Genomic DNA, 20,786 nt, shown 5'->3' with positions numbered 1-20,786 from the left:
AGAACAATCTGAAGGTTGATGGGGGGTGGGAGGGAGGGGAAGGTGTCTGATGGGTATTGAGGAGGGCACCTGTTGGGATGAGCACTGGGTATGGAAACCAACTTGACAATAAATTTCATATTAAAAAAAAAAAAAAAAGAGGAAGGCACCATTCTTTGTGCCTGTCTTAGAGATGAGGAAACTAACATACAGAGACATGACATTAATCGCGCCAAGTTAGCCAGTGTGGGTAGGCACCAGAGCTGGGGTTCAGGCCCAGGCACCACTCCAGAACCTGCCTCAGGAACCACCACACCGTATGCCTTCAAGAAATGCGCAGGGCTGGTTTTTCTAAATTCATGGCAGAGCTCTAGACTCAGGCCACCTCTGTGGGACACACCCATTACTTGCGTTGAGCTTAGTATCCTTAGCATCCTAGGAAAGCTCAAAGGATCACCTGCCACTCAGCTCACGGCTCTGGCTCAGACCTCAGTTCTGTGCAACAGCTTGAGGGCTGGCTGCCAGTTAATTTCCCACCCCTCATTCTCCCACCCTTACGGAAGGAGAAAGGAAAAGAACCCGTGAGTTTTTCCAAGTGTCCTGGCTTGATTCAAAAGACGAAGTTTGCCTGGAAACTACAGTTGGTGTCTTTTCAAAACAATTTCTGTTTTTAAGGGTGAGGAGTAGTTTTTATTTTTCGATCGGGAGTCTGCCTGAACAACATCCACGTCCAAGACAAAAATAACACACTGCTCGCTTTCACCCACTTTTGGCCCCGGGACATCCCCTGCTTCTTTATATTGGCGAAGGGAGATGCCCAAGGATCCCCACCACCCCCCCCCATGTACACAGAGCATACATCTAGGGTTTGAAAGCAAGTGTCTGTTGGAGCAGCTGCCACTGGGGAGGGTCTGAGCGATGCAGAGCCAGAGGACCATCCTCTTGGTGATGGTCTCCAGCCTGGTGACCAGCAGGCCCCCTCCTTCTCTTGCAGCCCCTTCAATGACCGGCCGATGTGCAGAATCTGCCACGAGGGCAGCAGCCAAGAGGACTTGCTCTCTCCCTGCGAATGCACAGGGACCTTGGGGACAATTCATCGGAGCTGCCTGGAGCACTGGCTGTCATCCTCAAACACCAGCTACTGTGAACTCTGCCACTTCAAGTTTGCAGTCGAGCGCAAACCCAGGCCATTAGTGGAGGTCAGTAATTGGGGCACGTCCTGAAAACTTAGCTCTAATGAGCAAATGATGTCTGCTTTGATGCCCAGATCACAAACCCCACGCAGCTCAATGAAGCACAGCGGGAGCAATGTGTAAGTGTGTGTGTGCGTGTGCATGTGTGTGCGTGACACAGACAGAAACGGCTCACGAGCTCACTCTGGAGCCGATAGTAGAAAAGTGATCTCCATGAAGTGGAGACAGGAGATGGGAAAGCAGTGTGAGGAGAAAGGGGAAGTTTATAAAGTTGCTGTCCATTTTCCCATTCCTGAGAAGTGAGACAATACTTTCGCTTTGCATACCCTCTGCCCCAGTTGAAGCAACAGATACGTGGGCATTTGGCTTGCGTACTCTGCGAGGTCTCTGTGAAAAAATATAGCTGCATAGTATAATGGATACAGACCCAGACTTCCTAGATTTGAGTAGTGCCATGACCTTAGGTAAGTAACTTTACCTCTTGAAATTACTATGTGGATTACATGAATTAAGATTTCTAAAGCACTTAGAAGAATACCAAGTACATATCCAAGTGTTTGAATAAAAAAAAAAAATCTCTCTTAGGAAATTATACACAAGCTTTTTTCAGTTAATAACCTAATATTGGAATCTCTTTTCTTAAAAGGAAGGCATTTCAACCCAGCTATTAAAATGGCAGGACACTCTTTCATATTTTAGGAGCCACACATTTCTACGTTAGACCAAGGGTCTGGTCTATGCATTAGCTAGGGGAAGTGGAAAATATCACTAGACTATTTTGCCCTCTCTCCTACCCTCAATGTCTATTAGACAGTTAAAAATTGGATGTTAGCAATAATAACTATTCTAATATATTATGAGCTGGAGCTAATTGAGAGAGACCAAGATCAAGATTATGTGCCTATAATCCAGACCCGCTGATAACCCACTCTTTATTTCAGCAGCTGACCCAGCGAAACTTGGGCATTAAGCTAGAGCTAAAAATCAAGACGCCCTTCTCAGAGACTATTTAAAACAGTATGTTAGCGCCTCAGCACTTAAGGCTCTGGAGAACTCTGTATGTACATGCTCTTGGGTTTGACCTTGAGAATTTAATCAGGACCTGTAACTGGGGCCTGTTTTAGCAATGACTTACTTGCCAAATGGCGTAAAATTTATTGGACTTGCCTCAATTCACCCTATGCTTTAAGACTCTGGATCAAGTGACCTCTTAATTTAGCAGCCTTGCTGCTTGACATCCACTCTCAGAAATTCATATTTGTAGAGTGCCTGTCAGGGATCTGGCCCCATGCCACATTCACTGGGATTTACATTCCAGAACTTCTCTGCAGAAGGTGCACGGGGAGGTACATAATTAAATAATAAACAAGGGAGGTGGAAGATTTCTCAAGCCCGAAGGCAAAAGTTAAAAAAGAAGCCTACTTGTCCTTTCCAGAAACTTTCTGGAACCTCCCCAAGTTGGTATTGCAGCTTCTCCAGGGAAGCTAACTTCCCAGAGTTAAAAACCAAAAACAAAAAAAAAACAAACAAAAAAAAACAACTCTGCTTTAAAAGGGCTGTGCATCCAGTGGTCTTGACTGGTCTCTCCCCGGTAAAGAAGACTCTTATTTTCACTTGGTAAAAACCCCAGTGTGTGTATGTGTGTGTGTATGTGTGTGTGTGCACACGTGTGCATTTCACATGCACACATCTTGGTTTTTCTCAGCTAAATTGCCTGCATCGAATCACCCAGTGAACCCCTTCCATCTCAGAGACAGAAACATGTACCTATACACAAAGGTTCTTCAAAGTGGCCTATGCTTGGCCACAGACTCTGGGATCTTAGGCAACTGTCATTAAACAAGGAAACGGGGCAAATGACCTTGAGAATGTGTGAGGTGCTCTGTAAGATTTAGGGCCATGCCTACAAAAACTTCACCCAAACGGTCACCAGTGGTGAAATTTTCATTGCACAAATGGAATGTGACATTTTTCAGAGTTAATGATGATTGAACAAGTTGAAAGTGAAAGGCAAACCTTCTCAAGCCGGGGGAGGCTGGCCGTTTGATCATCCCATGGCGAAATGAACTTGCTGTTTGACCACAAGCAATAAAAAGAAGTTGTCTTTGGTTTCTCAGCTGGAGGACAAATGAGAACCAGGTGCAGGCATAGTTTTAAACAAATGACATTACTAATTGACTTTTCCTCTCTTACCAAAGGGCAGGCTTATCCACACTGAGCTTTGCTTAATATTTTTATCTCGAGATAACCATGAATTTTTTTTCTGGAAAATCAGCAAAACCTGCCTATTGGGGTTAAGCATTCGGAGTAGCTTTACTTTATTTCTTGTTTGCACTCTTCCAATTGCGTTAATCATCACGTACCAGTTGGATCTGCCTTCTCATTAAGGCACGTAAATTCTATAACAGTGAATTTCAAAATCAACATAATAATAACAGCTTCTTGTTTGCTAGAGGAAGTGGTTGAAAAAGTCATTTATAAAAGTTATTTGTCAGCACCCAGGGGTTAGCAGTGGTCAGAATCACTGTCACACCTCAGACTCTCACACTCTTCCATAAACTCCCCCAGTCCTTCCTTCAAAGTAAACCTCATCCTCCATATCTCCCCATCCGTGGGACACTGCCCCATCCATTCCTTTCCTGCACTCTCCGCACCCAGCAGCTGGATGTTCATTTGTAACCGATCAGAAACCCAAGGTTTCTGTCTACGAGTTTCTACCCATCAAGGCCAAAATCAATGGACTGGTTCTCATTAGCACCTCCAAAGTGGGTATCACCTCCCCATTTAGCCACTGTCCATCTGTGTGGCATGCCTCAGTTTCTCAGAGCTGCAGGACAATGAACTGGGGGCTCTCCATTATATCCTTGGTGTCTATGAATACATTCAAAAGCTATATCCCACACTTAAAAATGAGAGCATTTCATGGTACTTGATTTATAACTCAATAAGGTGACTCTGTGTGTGCCCATCTACTAACCTTCCTACCTCCATGGCCAGACCAAATCATTTAGTCTCCTCTGGTAAAATCACTGCCAATTTTATATCCTAATTTTTTTTTTTCCTGCTAAGTAAGCCAGTATAACAAGAGAACTACACTGTGATCATCTGGTTTATTTGGATATGGGTGAATTTCCTCCAGTCCAGCTTATGTAAATCTCTTCAGGTCTGTGTCAATCAGCCAAAGCTTGAAAGGGAAGCATTCAAACTGCACGTAGCAAAAAGGAAGAGCAGATAAGACACATTTCACACCTCCACACCTAGTACTTCTGTCTTATAAAGGCTACGTATTTTTCATTGATGATGGAAATTTTACCCAGTGGCAATTTGTCAGATAAAGTATCCCCAAGAATAATGACCTGGTAGAACGCAGTAAATAGACATCCACTAACCATAAAAGGATTCACTGAATGACCAGCCTGGGTGGTTTTATGGGCTCCTTCCTGCTCATTTTTAGTTTTCCTCATTTCTCTCTGTAAATTGAACTCTGATGCCATTCTTTTATAACAAAGGGAAGAATACAGAAACCCAATAAAAGTACCATGATGCTTTCCCAAAAACGTGTGCCTTGACTCCCAACTACCACTGTGATTGTGTATCTGATTGAGCAGTTTGCCAAGGAAACCCATCTTATTACATGCAAACAGCATGCTTGCAACATGAGTTTCCACTGATGGGAGTATCTGGTACTGGGCTTTCCTGAGACATGTATCCATAACACCCACGCTTTCCCAGGGGACTTATGAATTAATAGATCAGCTCAGCAACGTCCTGATTAAAATGAAATAGCCAGGAAATGGTGCAAATCTGGGGGGTACAGCGGGGGGGTGGGGAGGCTTTCTGCGCTCTGATCTTCCTCTGATCAAGGAGACATGGTGATTTTTCACAGAGGGAGTGATTAGGTTTCCATACTTCTAGTTCCTTTACACAGACCCAGCTGATTGATAAGAACTGTATGAACAATTTAAAAGCTGTTCCCTGTGACTCAGAGGGTTAGCTACAATGAGACCGATAATGTTTTCACACAGATCAGTTACTCAGAACAGTGGGATATAAAGCTAGGGAGAGGAGGATTAAGGGTTTTTTTTTTTTTTACCATATATATATACACACACACACACACACACACACACATATTTAAGTCATTCGAGGAAAATGCTTCTAAAGAGTGCCCTGGATTCAGTATAATCTCCAGCTACACAGCAGGAAGCAGAGTTGGACTGCTGGGGAGAAACCACTTTGTACCTTGGCATTTGCTATTTAACTAGATTTAAGACTTCCCTCAAACCCTCTGAATATGTATGTATCAGACTTAGGCAGTGACATTGCTTGGCAATTTTCGATACATCTATGTATTGAATGGATGAGCTTTTGGTTTCTGAGTGTTCATATTCATTAGCAAACCTTTTTAGCATCGGGGTAATTAGGGAATGACACCATAGGAGATATAAAGGGATTAAAGGCGCTTTCCAGGCACGCGTACGACCTAATCCATCCCTTGAAGGCAGGCAGGCATGCTCCCCTCTTCATGCCAATTCGTGAGCGCAGCCTGGTAAGGGAGGTGGCTGGACCATGATCGCTATACGTGATAGGCAGTCAGGAGGTGTCCGCTCATTACATAAATGCAAGAACGGAGAACCTCCCCTCCCCCCACTTGCAAACTTTTTTCATACTTTCGGCCTATGGTTGTAAATCAAAGAAAGTGACACCACGTCTTTACACAGCAGGACAAGATCTTACACAAGACACGCTAGTGACACAGCTTTGAGCTACAGGGCACGTGAGAAGATTCTGACCAATCCTGGCTCCTGCTCAGTCGTTGGTCCTAAATCGGGTTTTGAGGAAGGACAGGCAATTGCAGCCCTGTGTTCATGGTGACCAGGTGGCCAGCGAGGGGAGAACATGCACTCCAGGACTCAGCAGGAGAGTGCTGGCCCAAGTTAGAAAGGGTCGGGAGTAGGGTGGATCAGGTGAATGGGAAAAATTCAGGCTTGGGGAGAAAAGCCCATATTGGCCCTTGGATAGAGGAAGACATAGATTTACCATGGTTGCATTAGGTCACAATCCCTCGGCGAGGAAGAAGTGAGCCGGTCTCATGCACTGCTCTCAGACTTCTCTCTCCTACTCTGTGTCCTGTTCTGGAGGGACAAAATGGATGACAAGGTCATATGCTGGCATCTGTAAAGTGGGAGGGAAGGACTTCGGTTGAAACCACAGAAGTTCCCACTTCTTTTTTTTGTTTTTTTAAGTGTATTCATTTTGAGGGGCGCCTGGGTGGCTCAGTTGGTTAAGTGTCTGACTTCAGCTCAGGTCATGATCTCACCGTTCGTGAGTTCGAGCCCCGTCTCAGGCTCTGTGCTGACAGCTCAGAGCCTAGAGCCTGCTTCAGATTCTGTGTCTCCCTCTGTCTCTGCCCCTCCCTGGCTCACACCCTGTCTCTGTCTTCCAAAAATAAATAAATGTTAAAAAAAAAAAAAATCAGAATGGAGACTGCTTTAAAAAAAAAAAAGTTTATTCATTTTGAGAGAGACAGCAAGAACGAGTAGGGGAGAGCCAGAAAGAGAGGGAGAGAGAGAACCCCAAGCAAGCTCCACACTGTCAGGTGCCTGGAGCTTGAACTCACTGTGAGATCATGACCTGAGCCGAAACCCAGAGTCAGACGCTTAACTGACTGAGCCACCCAGGTGCCCCAAGAAGTTCCCACTTCTCACACTCACTCCCAGGCTGATGCCACCACCTGAGCTCAGGACAGGTGAGTGTGGGTTCCCCCTGCTCTGCCCCCCAGCTTACTGGGCCCCTCCTAATGTGCGGCAACTCTCTCAACCGCTCCAGATGAGGCTAAGGCCTCACAAAGCAGAGGAAGGACCCATAGCATGAAAGACAAGGAAGTATCCGTTACCAGAAAGGGGACTGTGTTGAGGAACCTGTGTATATGTTGTGGACAACAGAGCAGAGGCCCTCCCACTGAGAAATCCATGCCAGTGACCTTGCCAAGCGGGGCTTAATGTCCCGTCTCTGTAACCCATGTTGGGCTGGCCACTCATGATGTGCAGGGAGACCTTGGACAAGTCATGGCTCGTCTTTATGCCTTAGCTTCCTCCCCAGCCAAGAAAAGCAGAGCTCACACGCTGGCTTGCTCAGGTGTGCTGTCAATCAACACTTTTTTTTTTTAAAGAATCTTTTTGGGGTTTATTTATATAAAGAGAGACAGAAACAGCATGATCGGGGGAGGGGCAGAGAGGGAGAAGAGAGAGAATCCCAAGTAGGCTCTACGCCAGGAGCACAGAGCCCCATGTGGGGACTGAACCCACAAAACCGCGAGACCATGACCCGAGCCAAAACCGAGTCTTGCTTAACCGCCTGAGCCACCCAGGGGCTCCTACACCTTTTTTATAAAGGAATTTGAATATCCCTAGATCTGATGAGTGATTGCAGTTCACCCGGGCCTTACCTCTTGCTCGTACCCACCCAGCCCTCTTCGCCCCCCTGCATTATCTGCCTGCCATTTACCTTTGATTGCGAAACTGGGTGATTTCTCCCACCTTTAAGAGTTTCCTGTGTGCATTTTTTTCTACCAGCATCTTTCTTTCTGGGTAGTAGAGACCGACCCCAAGGATATCCCTTCTGTTGTGCCCACATTATAAGTGAGCTGAAGTGGCTGGTTCAGAATCACACGGCAAATGAACCACGGAGAGACGGTGTACCAGCCTGGGAGGGGTCAGGATAACAACAGTTCAGATACCTTACCCCTGCAGCCACCGTTAGCAGTGGCCAGGCGCTTCCTTAACCAGTCTCTGGATGGGCCACCAGCCTGCACACAGGCTTGGGACACCATCTCTGGTGCCAGCAGTTGAGATGACATCCCAGATGACCTCAGCCTGAAATCCTCCACCTTGTGGCTGTTCGGTCTTGAACTTTCCTCTTGGTGTCGGTGGCTAATTTGGCAGTTGCTTCTTTACTTAAAGCTTAGTTACAAAGAAGCTGTTTTAAGGTAGCTATTAAATTCACAGCTTGCTTCATTAGAAATCACTTCATTAAAAAAACAAGCCAACCGAAGTGTTCACATGGCCGTGCCAGATGGAAGTGAGCTAAGTGCTTGGTGCCTGTGTTTTCAGCCCATCCACTGCTGGTACAGGATTAATTTGGAGGGAAAATCCAGCACCATGCATAAAAAGAATTACATGACCAGATTCTATTATTTTAAATTGTACTGATCCTCGCGGCGAACTCGGTTTGAAATACAAACTAGCATCCGTGTTCGCAAGAGGACCTCTGTCGGTCCAGCCCTGCTCCCTTGCACTGGCTCACTGAGGACCTCGAGAAGCCGAGACAGAAAGAGGCAAAACACCAAGAGTTGCTTCGCCCAACTTTTTAGTTTTAATTCTGTGTTTTTAAAAAAAAAATCCAAAGGAGGACAAAGAATAACGTGTCAAACAGGAGTGTCTCTACCACCTAGAGTTAACAAACCTTAGCGTTTTGAGAGCAACACACCTTTCGAAGGAACAGCTTCTTTGCGGGGGGGGGGGGGGGGGGGGTGTGTGCAGAGAGAAAATGTCTTCACCAATTCCCCCTTAGGCGTTCTCAAACACAGGAGAAAAAGGAGCCAGGTTTCCCTTAAACACATCTGGGCCAAGAATAAGAGGAAGTAAACAAAAGGAGACTGATAAGCCCGTGAGATTCTGGACCCTTTTAGCTAACTCCAAACGTGAGAACAACTAGCCCAGCCAGCGTTGGCCACTGAGAGGTCCGCTTCTTTCAAAGGCACACGATTAGAAGTTATTCCGTGGGAGTTCAGAGTGGTGGTGGGTGGAGGTGAAAATGTCCCAGGGCAGCCGGTAGGAGAGCTGCGTAAAGGGGAGTCTGAGAGAGGAGCAACGAGATGTCACTGAATGACTAAAGCTGGTGGTAATCATCTCGCCCTAAGGTCTGCCAAAATAACAAGGCGCATTTAGCTCCCGGGCGGGAGTAAGAGGCACCAGCTTGAACGGACAGGAGACATTGATTGCGTACCCCCTGGCCCAGGTTTCAGATGCAAAGTTAGATTATATGCACACAGCCCCCCTGCCGAGGGCTCCTGCCAGCCCCTGCTCTGGTCTCTTCAGTTTTAAGTGTCAATAACTCCAAAGAAAGAATACGCATTATTAAACAAATAATGGTGTGAAATATCGCAAGCGGTACATGATTATAGTTAAATGCTGCCTGATGGACAATTGTACTCGAATGAGCAAAGTGGAAAAGGGTCTTCTGTTAGGAAGTGGGAGATGAGTGGCTGTTCATTCAGAGTGATAGCCTGCTCTCTGCCTGTTGTCACCAAAAACTTTGTTTTTTTCAGAATAGGCACAGATCTTGATGTGACACCCAAATACAGGGGCATTAATTGATTTCACTTTGAGTCCACCTGTTTCTGTCCCGACGGTGTTCACCTCCCAGAGTTTTCTTCTTATTAACTTATTTCCCCTTTTTTAAGGGAAAGGGAACTATGCTATGCCATACCGTTTCTATACCCTTCTTATTTCAAAGTCCGCATCCGTATAAAGATACGATCCCTGTAACAGATAGTAACCCATTTTGTAGGTAAAGAAACTGAGACTCTGAGATGTTAGGTCCCTCTTAGGAGATCTTTTTTTTTTCCGTAATGTTTATTTATTTTTGAGAAAGAGAGACAGAGTGCAAGCAGGCAAGGGGCAGAGACAGAGGGAGACACAGCATCCGAAGCAGGCTCCAGGCTCTGAGCTGTCAGCACAGAGCCCGACGCAGGGCTCGAACGCACAAACCAGGAGATCATGACCTGAGCCGAAGTCAGACACTTAACCAATTGAGCCACCCAGGTACCCCTCCCTCATCAGAGATCTTAAACACTCTCAGCCACAGGGCCAGTAAGTGGAGAAGGCAGAAGAATCTAGATCTCCACAGCCCCTCATCTGTGCTGTCCCCACCATGCCTGGATTCTTCTGTCTCAGCTGGAAAAGTACTCCCTCTCACTTGTTCGTTGACATGCATATGCACAAGCACACACAGAGCCAAGGGCTTCTTCCCAATTGCCAGCCTTTCTAAGAGACTAACTGTATGGATGATTAAAGCTGTGATCTCCTCTTGACACTGAATTTGTCTATTAAACCTAAAGCAGTTACAGGGTGGGAAGGATGAACACAGGATTTTTAAGGCAGTCAACCTTCCCTGAACAATGGTGGGTGCGTGTCATTTTGCATTTGTGCAGACCCATAAAATGAACAATACTAAGAATGAACCCTAATGTAAAGGACGACTCTAGGCCATAACAGTGTGTCCATGTAGGTTACTGACTGTAACAAATGCACCACTCAGGTGGGGATGTTGATAATGGGGGAGGCTGTGCATGTTGGGAGGGCAGGAGGCATACGGGAACTCAATTTTGCTATGAACCTAAAATTGCCCTAAAAAATAAAGTCTATTAAAAACATACACACAGGGGCGCCTGGGTGGCTCGGTCAGTTAAGCCTCCGACTTTGGCTCAGGTCATGATCTAACAGTTCATGGGTTCAAGCGCTACGTTGGGCTCTGTGCTGTCAGCTCAGAGCCTGGAGCCTGCTTCAGATTCTGTGTCTCCCTCTCTCTCTGTACCCTTCCCCCACTTGCGCTCTCTCTCAAAAATAAATATTTTTAAAAATATTTTAAAGCAAAACCAAGCAGAAGAACAGACTTGGGCTGGTTCTGACTGAGAGCCGGGATTGTGGAATAGCATTCCTTCTTTGTGCCTCTTTCTGCCCTAGTCTGATGTAGTCTAAGCTCTTAGGTACAGCAACCCGTTAGGAGCTAGAAAAGTTTCTTCTTTTCCAAGGACTTCACACCCCTTCTTTGTTTCTTCTCATCTGCTTACTCCTTTTCAACATTTGAGTCTTCGTGTTACTGAGTTATTATGTCACCAATTTCTTCTGAGATTTCTCCTAAGAGAGATGTCATTAGAAAGCCCGGTGAACACAATATTGTTCACCTTTTCCCTCCTTTTATGAACAGTTGTGAAGGTTAATCACTCATAATGTTGTCGCCCACATTTGTGAGATAAATGTCTTTAAAGACTGTCATCTAGATCTTTCAGGTTGGCAAAACTGGTTTTGCAACTCATGGAGGAAAACACCGGCTTTTCTCTTGAATTATTTGTATAATTGCCTCAATTCTTTGCTTCCCTTCCCTGACAGGTGCTGCAGATTTGGGGAAAGAGAAGAAAGACCCTGTCAGGTCCTGTAGCTTGGCTTCCTTCCTTTATTTTTCACTAACTGTGTATTTCTCTGCCTCATCAACAGCCTGCCTGTATGCTTCAGATAGGACCCTGTGATATTGTCTGATAAAACTTTTCTTTGCAATCCATTATTACACAGTTGGATAGATTTACACTGCGACGGATATGTGAGAGGAAAGTTAGGACTGTATATGCATAATGTGAGGGAGAGAGAAAACTCTACTGAAGCTTTCAGTTTACTGAAAAATGGGTTTAATTCTTAGATGTGCCATTTATGAAAATGTGTAAGATGTGTTTGTGAAGAGTGAGCTCAGATTAAAAGAAGGAAAGGAGGTGTGCCTGAATGGCTCAGGTGGTTAAGAGTCCGACTCTTGGTTTCAGCTCAGGTTATGATCTCACAGTTGGTGCGTTCGAGCCCAGCATCGGGTTCTGTGCTGACAGCGCGGAGCCTGCTTGGGATTCTCTCTCTCTCTCCCTCTCTCTCTGCCCCTCCCCTGCTTGCTCTGTATCTCTCTCTCAAAGAAATAAACTTTAAAAAGAAGAAAAGGAAATATTTTCTACTCATCACTTGATCATTACTTCACTTCCAGCAACACTATTAGAAACGGGAAGCTGGAATAAATGGCAAGGTTCAAAATCTTTTGGGGCTTGGAGGAAAATATAGGCTAATATAGTATATATAATATGCTGGCAGGTGGTTGCAGCAGGAATGTTATAAAATAGAATTTATAGGCATTTAAGAACTTCTATCTGGGAAGAATCACTAAAAGCAGAAATTGCGAGACAAAGAGGAAATAACGACCATCCTAGAAAATCATGCCACCCTTCCTATTTTCCTACTTGCAAAGACTTCATCTTTGCATGAAAAGTAGGAGATACCAGGAGGAAAGGCATGAGAGATGGGAGAATAAAAGCATTCTAATGTCCTTCTAAACACTGATGTATCTGCTTTAAAATCTATGACTCTCATGTTGAAACCCAGAAGTCGTGCATTCACCAAAATAAACACATTTTCAGCTGTTGGGAAAACATACCTGACAGATACCTATCTGAAAAATAACCCAATTAGGTGAAGATGTGGCATGGCGAAAGGAAATGCCTACAAACGAAAATCCACACGGGATGGTAAGATTCTTTAGGGGAATCTATAAGACACTTCAAATTATTTTTTACCCAGGGAATTTTCCAGGTCTCAGACTTTTTAAGCAGCTTTAATGAGATGTAATTCATATACCATACAGTTCATCCATTTAAAGTGTACCATTTGGTGACAGGGTATTCTACTAAACTATTTTATGTCTCTATGGATTTGCCTATTCTGGGAATTTCCTAGAAATGGAACCCTACAGTATGTGGTCCTCTGTGATTGGCTTCCTTCACTTAGCATAACATTTGCAAGGTCTAGTCTCAGACTTTATAGAAAATGTATCTTAACCGTCCTTGGTATTATTTTATGTATTTTTGATTCTCTCCTGATATCCTCCTTAATATACGATTCCTACTCGTTATCATTGACTAGTGCTTACCCTGTACCCCTGTTCTAGGAGCCTAGTGCTCTATTTGCGGGGGGCCCTAGGTGGCTCAGTCAGTTCAGCATCTGACTCTTGATTTTGCTTCAGGTCACGATCCCAGGGTTGGGGGATAGAACCTTGCGTTGGGCTCCATGGTGAGCATGGAGACCGCTTAAGGATCTCTCTCTCTCTCTCTCTCTCTCTCTCTCTCTCTCTCCACTGCCCCTTTCTCCCACTCACTCTCTAAAATAAGATAAAATAAAATAAAATATTAATGTTCTATTTGTGTATACAGCCATTTTAGGAAGGAGGAAAAGGGCAGATGACAGGAAAAGGGCAGATTGACACAGATGTCAATAGTCCTTTTTCCTCTTGAAGTTTTGCCTTTTCCCCATAACAGTCTATGAGCTGAAACGCTATTCGTTTTTTAATCTTTTATTGTATGGAAATCATATGGCACATTGATTTTTTTTACATTGTCTGAATTTTTTCCATCTTTGCTCAATATAAATCCTTTTCTTCCTTTAAGCCCATTAACTTAATTTGGTCGCTTTCATGATTCTGCTGCCCTGCAACTATACAATTAATTTTTTAAATATCACATTTTGTGCCCTAGGGCAATTTTTTTAAACCAGTGTCTAAGGAAAAATTACGGCTTCTCAGAAGCCAGTCAAATCCTACTGCCCACATTCTTAAATTTTTCAAAGCTCAGAAAGTTGAACTGGACCCAAGCAGTGTCTCAAGACAATTTAAGGAAATGCTCTGGAATAGCATTTCTTACCCTCAGATATGTTTGAGAATTTGATAAAAGCTTGAACTGTCTCCTCTGAAATGCACAGATGTCTAGTGCTCAAATAACAGTCTCAAAGCGGGGGTCACAGGTTTTCCAAAGCCCTGCGCCCTGGTCAAAGACCCCTGATCTGAAAAGACAGTTACGTAAACTGCAAAGGAACATGTAGGGTTTCCCAAAGTGTCTCCCACACCCTTAAAATGTTGTGTGTGTTTTATTTTTATTAATGTTTATTTATTTTTGAGAGAGAAACAGAGCACAAATGGGGGAAGGGCAGAGACAGAGAGGGAGACACAGAATCCAAAACAGGCTCCAGGTTCAGAGGTGTCAGCACAGAGCCCAACATGGGGCTCGAACTCAGGAACGGTGAGATCATGACCTGCACCAAGGTCAGATGCCCAACCAACTGAGCCACCCAGGCACCCCACCCGTAAAATGTTTTAAGCAAGAAAAGTAAGTGAAATTTCTCAACACTTGGCTGCAAACTCCCTCTTCCATGAGGAGGCTGCTTTATAATTCTGTGGGTGCCCCAAGAGTGGATATGATTTGCTGGTCTGGAGGGGGAGAGCCAGTGATTCAGTTATGCATATATACAGGACTGAGCTAGTTATTAACTCAGGCTCTTCCATGGTTGGCTTGGTTCCGCATAGGGACATACTGGGGGCACATGTCTCAGGATCACTCAAGCTAAAAATGTATGTCTCCCAGCTGGACAAGCGTTTTCCCCCAAGACAACAACTTGGTGCATCCAGCCGGACTCCTGCTTGCCCTTCCATAAATGCCAGTCCTTGATGTCATGACCTTTGTCATTTGAACTGTTGCCCCTACCCCTTTAAGAATGTCTTCCCTGAAGACAGCTCTGTGAGTATTTGTAGCAAAACGGTCTATAAACATTGAACATAATCAAGAGAAGCGACGCCAGTGAGTGGAAAACAGGGCCCTCCCCTCATATCCCACCAAGGCATATTTTTGCCTCATTATATTCAGAGCTCTGTAACCAATGAAGGAGATCCAAACAGTCCAGAGGAGTGACAAAAACAGGTGGCTGGGTTGGCCTGGACAGCCAGAGGGAGACTCTCTAATCTAGATGTGAGGAGGCTCAGGAAGGACATATCTGAAATCTTGAAAATCATGAAGAGCTTAGACAATGTGCACAGGGAGTGGGCAGCACCATCTAAATTGCTTGCGTGCTACGGGGATACCTTTGAAATTTGAGGACAGGACATTTCAAACAAAAATAAAGAGGTATCAGCACATGAACTTAGGCCATTGGCTCAAAGGGAGCCCTGGGAGGTTCCAGATCCAGTCACCGTTCAGAGGCATTGCACGTCAGCCAAGTCGGCTGGGCCATCCTATATAGTTGGGGTCCTTTTCGGCAGCAAAACACCGGGCTATAGGGATCGTGACTCTAAAAGTTCCTCTGTTTCCACAGCTTCACGGTTCTTCCATCCGGCAGAAATCTTCCCCTTTCTCAAAGTGCCGCTGTTCTTGCTTATTTCAGGGGTATGTGGCCCTGGTGAGACTGTGCCTTCTGTTCACAGTCCTACAGGTACCTCATGTTTCACTACAACCCCTCCACCACACTCTGCCTGGAGAGTTCTTGCACTCATATCCTCCCTCACTCCCTCGGAGGGACACCGATTTTTAAATGCGGTCCCGTTTTGACGACCTGGTTTTGAATTTGGTTTCTCTCTATTCCCTCTCTCTCTCTCACCGTTCTCAGGGATCAAGATAGAGATTTGTTATCCTTGTTCACATTATCCATCATAATCTCAGCTTTTGTTCAAGATTCCAAATGGGGCTCTTACTTGGTCCATTGTCCAGACACCTTTTGCCCTGTGATCCTGTCCTTCTGCTGGAAGTCATTATTCGAAGCTTATGGCCCACAGCAGGCCAGAAGACAGGGTGTCAGATGCCAGCAACTGTACTGGATGCAGGGCCAAGAGCCCCAAAACAGCCAAAAAAACAGGGCTCAGGGACCTGGGGTGGCTGGTGGGGTCCAGTTGATAACAGACTACACAGTATGAGACCATTGCCTCCCAGAAATCATTTCTATTTTGGGCACTATGCTTGTCAATTACTAATTTCTTCTAGAAATTTCTGTTTTCTTGTCCTCCGTCCTCTCTTGATCTCGTCTCCTTTTGTCTCTGGCTTCACACTGATCACATGTGCCACAGAATCCTGCAGCATCCTCTCATATTCCGGATAAGCAGTCTCCATTTGGCTGTGATCACGTCTGCACAGGGATGATCTAAAATAATTAGAGCAAAATGATTCCCATTTTGCTTATATCTGAAGTTGCGAGTGAATATATGAAATTACGCTGCCATCTAGTCCTGCTGTGCGGCTCATCTCCTCTTTGGAAAACTTCAAACCGTGGATGTCAGCATGTGTAGCGCTTGTTTTAAATAATGCCAGCACCAAATTACAGCGTCTCAGGTACAAATATGGTATTTATGATGCATTGTAGCCCATTAATTGGCTTATTGGCCTAAGTCCTCCAGGGACTGTCACAAATCTCCAGGGTGCCCTTGAATGTGACTTATGCTTCAGCCAAAGCACACCTGTGAATGCCAGAGCAACTGCTCTAACCGTGTGTCTGTGGCAAAAAATTACTTTACGGTGTTTGACCAGTAGAGTCAGGGTGAATGGTCTTTATGTACGTAGGGATGGATTTCAGCTCAACTCATCTTGTTTCCACTCAAAGTGATCCTCTGAGTCAGGAGGATTTATATTCTTCTTCAGCTAATATTTATCAAGCACAAACTAAGTATTTCTGGAAGCGGGAATTTTATAACTGTGAACACACCAGAAGAATGTTATTATGTACTAAGAGAGCTTACCTGCTGGGGAGAAAGACATGGGATAAACAAATGAATAAAAAGGTTATTTCTGATGGTGATAAAAGTTATAAAGAAAGAAACAAGTTGTTGTGAAGAGTAACGTGGTGAGAGAGTGCATGGTGATTCGTGAAGTCCTCTCTGAAGAATGATCTTTGAGTAGAGGTGTGGCCAAGAAGGAGCTGGCCATGGGAAGGAGAGTACTAGACAGAAGAGAACCCCTGCAGAGGTCCTCATGCTTTTCTGAATCAGGAAGAAACATGGAAAAAGAAGGAGCATTGCTTGAGAGATCAAAGGAACCAGATTCCAGGTGCCTAAACTTTTCCATTGAGGACCCAATGGCAGTCTGTTGAAGTCTGTGGATCCCTTCTCTCAGATCATGTTTTTAATTACATAAAATAAAAAAACATAGGAATACAGGGACAACCCATTACATTATAACACAGCGATCAAAGTATTAAAAAGACAAAAGCTGGGATATAAAATCGAAGTGCTTCTTTAACACATTCTGTGGCAGATCTAATAACCAACCATGAAGGAGCAATATGTCAAGATGTCTGCAACAGTTTAATGGGATGGGAAATAGCTGTGATTTTTTTTATTGATCACAAAGCCACAAGTGCTGCTCCAACCCATAAGATCTTCTGCATAACTCAGTGAGATGCCAGATTTCAATTAGGGGCTGTGAAAATCCCCCCAATCACAGATCCCATGAATCCTGTCCTTGGCCTGCTTGGGGGTCTGCGGAGCCCAGGGTACAAACACACAGGGCTTGTGGGCCGTTCAGAAGCCTTAGACTACATGCCCTGGGGAGCTGCCAGGGAATTCTAAGCAAGAGAAGTGATATGAGCTTGCTGCTGTGCAGACACTGGATTCTCGGATAACAGGAACAGGAGGGTGAGGAGGCAATTATGTGGCTCAGAGGAGAGTAGTGGCTTGGAAGACTAGTGACACTGGAGAGAGAGAGAGACGCGAACGAGTTCAAGATGTATTCCAGAAGAACCAACAGGACCTGCCGATTGGTTGCGTGTGGGGGGTGGGGCGTCGAGGAAGGATGGGGTCGAGGGTGTGCACCAGAGCCACCAGTATTGGTCTTGCCACGCCCAGGTCTGGGACAATGTGGGCGGGAGCTGGGTGATGGAGGTGAACCCAGTGCTCCACTGTGGACCGTGTCAAGTGTGAGGTGTTGCTTGCACAGATGGAGAGACGTTGAGGGAGCAGCGAATGCACAGCCTGAGCTCAGAAGACCATACACCCAGTCTCTACTTGAACCTGATGTTTTGAACAGAAGTGGGAACTTGAGCCAAAGAGAGACGGTCTTGCACCACTCCCTTCGAAGCTGAACCTTCCTCACCCCTGTGAGAGGGACTTCTGTTATTTTACTGCCCCCAGAGAGGTGAAAAAACTGGATGAGGGTCACACAGCATTTGGGGGAGCCAACAGGGGAAACTAGAAGCAGTCTCCTGTCTCCTCCGGCTACTTCCCCAGCCTGTAGGGGCAAACAAATTAGGATCAAGATTTCATGTAGTTATATGTGAAACTGATACTGTATAGCATTATACGTCCATTATTACACTTCAACTAAACATTTTTTAATGTTCATTTATTTTGAGAGAGAGAGAGAGTGCGTGCAGCAGGGAGGGGCAGAGAGAGAGGGAGAGAGAGAGAGAATCCCAAGCAGGTTCTGCACTGTCAGCAACATGGGACTCAATCTCACCAACCGTGAGATTATGACCTGAGCTGAAATCAAGAGTCAGATGCTTAACTGACTGAGCCACCTTAAGCACTTTTTTAATAAAAAAAATTTTGGGTAAGATTGTATGTAGTGCAAAAGCGAGCTGAAAGAAAGAGCTGAAAGAACATTAGGCTGGAGATCTCAAACCCTGGCTCCTCTGCCCTGAAACCTTGAACAAGTACCTCAACATCAATGAGGCTTAATATCATAATTCAAAATGGGAATAACAACACTAGCTGGTGTTATTAAATTCAGTGAAAGTATCTGGCACATAATAGTCACTCAGTACATATTTTTGGTTGAACCGGGGTTGTATAATTTTTAAATGGGCATCTGATATTGTCTCGTTCTCATGTAGTTCAAGGTAGTAAAAAAAAAAAAAAAAAGGGAGGGGGGGTATAAAAAAAAAGATAGTAATTGTGACTAAAACACTAGAAAGGACCTTAAATAATTTAGTGTATTTGTCATGCTATCTCATGACCTATGGAGAAATAGATGGCATTCCACAATTATTTACATCTCAGGGGAAAAAAAAGCTTGAACAGAAAATACAGGTTTTACACCTCATAGCAACAAAACAACATGTAGATATTTCTCTTGGAAACCTACAAAGAGCAAAATGTTCAGGAATACCATCTCCCGTCCAGAAGGCTGAACGCAGTGATCCTCAGGACTTGATGTGTACTCACCAACAAAAGTGTCTCCTTACCAACCAATTTCATTGGTCTAACTCATATTGTAAGATCATTTCTGGTCAGGGGTCCTGGCATCCAGATGTTTGCTCATTCATTTTCATTAAGCATCGACTGCATTCCAGCACTGTTCTTGGATTGAGGCATGCAATAATGAACAAAAATGAAGTCCCTGTCATCACGGAGTTCTCACTGAAGTAGGGAACAAAATGTAAACAAGGGAACAAACAAATAAATAAAGAGAGCATCTTTTCAGAGAGTTCCATAGTTCTGTAGAAAATAGAGCAAGGCACTGTTTATAGGTTCAGGAGTGTTTGCAGTGCTAAGTTACCCTCTGAGCTGAGACCTAAGTGATCGGAAGGAGCCAACCGTACAAGAATGTGGACAAAGCCTGCCTCCCATACAGGAACAGCCACAGGTAAAGGTTGGAAATGAAGGGGGAGAGGTGGTAGGAGACGTGGTCAGAGAGGTAGGCAGGTGTGAGGTCAGGTCTTCTTGTAGTCCTAGGTCAAGAGTACAGACACAGTTCTGACCACTGGAGAGCCTTAAGCAAAGGTTCAAAATCCTCTGACTGATGTATGTACAAGGTCTGTCTCCCTGGTTTTGGAGCTGGACTGTAGGGAAGCCAGAATGGAAGCCGGGAGGCTATTGCCTCCCAAGTAAGAGATGATCGTGGCCCGGGGATAGAGGCAGTGGACGTGGGAAGAAGTGCACAGACGCCAGACTTATTGAAGGTGGTGCTGATAGGACTTCCTGGAGGGCTAGGCACAAGACAGAAAGGAAATGGATGGCTGAGCGACTGGGTGGGTGGTGATGTCATTCACTGAGATGGAGGAGACGTGGAGAAGAGAGAGGTTGTGAAGTTAAGTACTAAATCAAGAGTTCTGTTTCGGACGGATTGAGTTGAAGTCGCCTGTTAGTCATCTAAGTGGAGATGTTGAGCGGGCTGTTGAATATGCGCATCTGGAGCTTTGGACAGAGGCCAAGGCTGGAGAAGGACATTTTAGGATCATGAGCAAATCCTCTGTGAAGTTTTCATTTGAGGCGCATTGCTGTGAGCAGTGTCAGCATCCACTGATGGATGTCCCAAACAAGCATCTCCTCAGCTCCCCGGCATCGGAATTTCTTTCTGTGAGACTTCAGCTGTCCTGGAAATTGACTGACAGACTGGAGTTCAGGGATTGAGAACACCGGTAGGAGTATGTTTCCTTGTTTTTGTTCTCTTTTGTGCCTCCATTAACTGAAATGCATGGTTTTCATGTTTCACGGTCATTTCTAAATCATGGGAAGGACCCATCACCTACCGTCTAATCACAGCACTGCCCCTTCCACTTCGCCGCTCCCCAGGCAAGCAAGACAGCTTAGTGTAAAATGAGTTGGGCTTCAAAAATAAGACCCATCCCGAGGAAGGTAAGCCCTTGGTTAATAACTCTGCCAAGTGTCATATTAACAAGAGACACTCAAGCGGATAAACCCACATGAGACAACATTGTGAGACCATGCCTTCTTTTTCTTTTTCCTCTCCATAAATTTGTGGTGGTCCTATCAGTTGTTATCCCTTCTATCAGTTTCTCCCATTCTCGTGATGGTTTCTCATTAAGGAGATTCATGGGGAAGGCTGTAATCGATCAGAGCTATTAGCCACCAGAGTGTAATCTGGTTCTAGTACAAACTGACCTGCAGGCTGTCCTATCTACCTTGAGGATTTAAGCCGATTAACTCGGAGGCTGGGAGGCAGAATCTAATGTCCTATAGCACTGCACCCCCTTTGCCCCTACTCCCCAGGAAGGGATTTAACAATTATATCCGAACCCACAGTTACTCCACCTTGAA

At 45.0% G+C, this 20,786-nt stretch overlaps 1 protein-coding gene across 2 annotated transcripts in view; it reads left to right on the top strand.

The window, feature by feature from the left end:
- Positions 1–20,786, top strand: part of MARCHF3 (membrane associated ring-CH-type finger 3) — a 150,428-nt gene that overhangs the window by 116,502 nt on the left and 13,140 nt on the right. For both annotated transcript variants that reach the window (XM_047867001.1, XM_047867011.1), the window contains one exon: positions 974–1,178. In XM_047867001.1, coding sequence (XP_047722957.1) covers positions 974–1,178 — 205 coding nt within the window. The remainder of the gene's footprint in view (positions 1–973; positions 1,179–20,786) is intronic.

The sequence above is a fragment of the Prionailurus viverrinus genome, chromosome A1, assembly GCF_022837055.1.
Source record: "Prionailurus viverrinus isolate Anna chromosome A1, UM_Priviv_1.0, whole genome shotgun sequence".
NCBI classification, from domain to species: Eukaryota; Metazoa; Chordata; class Mammalia; order Carnivora; family Felidae; genus Prionailurus; species Prionailurus viverrinus.
Note: the sequence above shows the minus strand (reverse complement) of the source record. Positions and strands in the feature narration are given on the sequence as shown.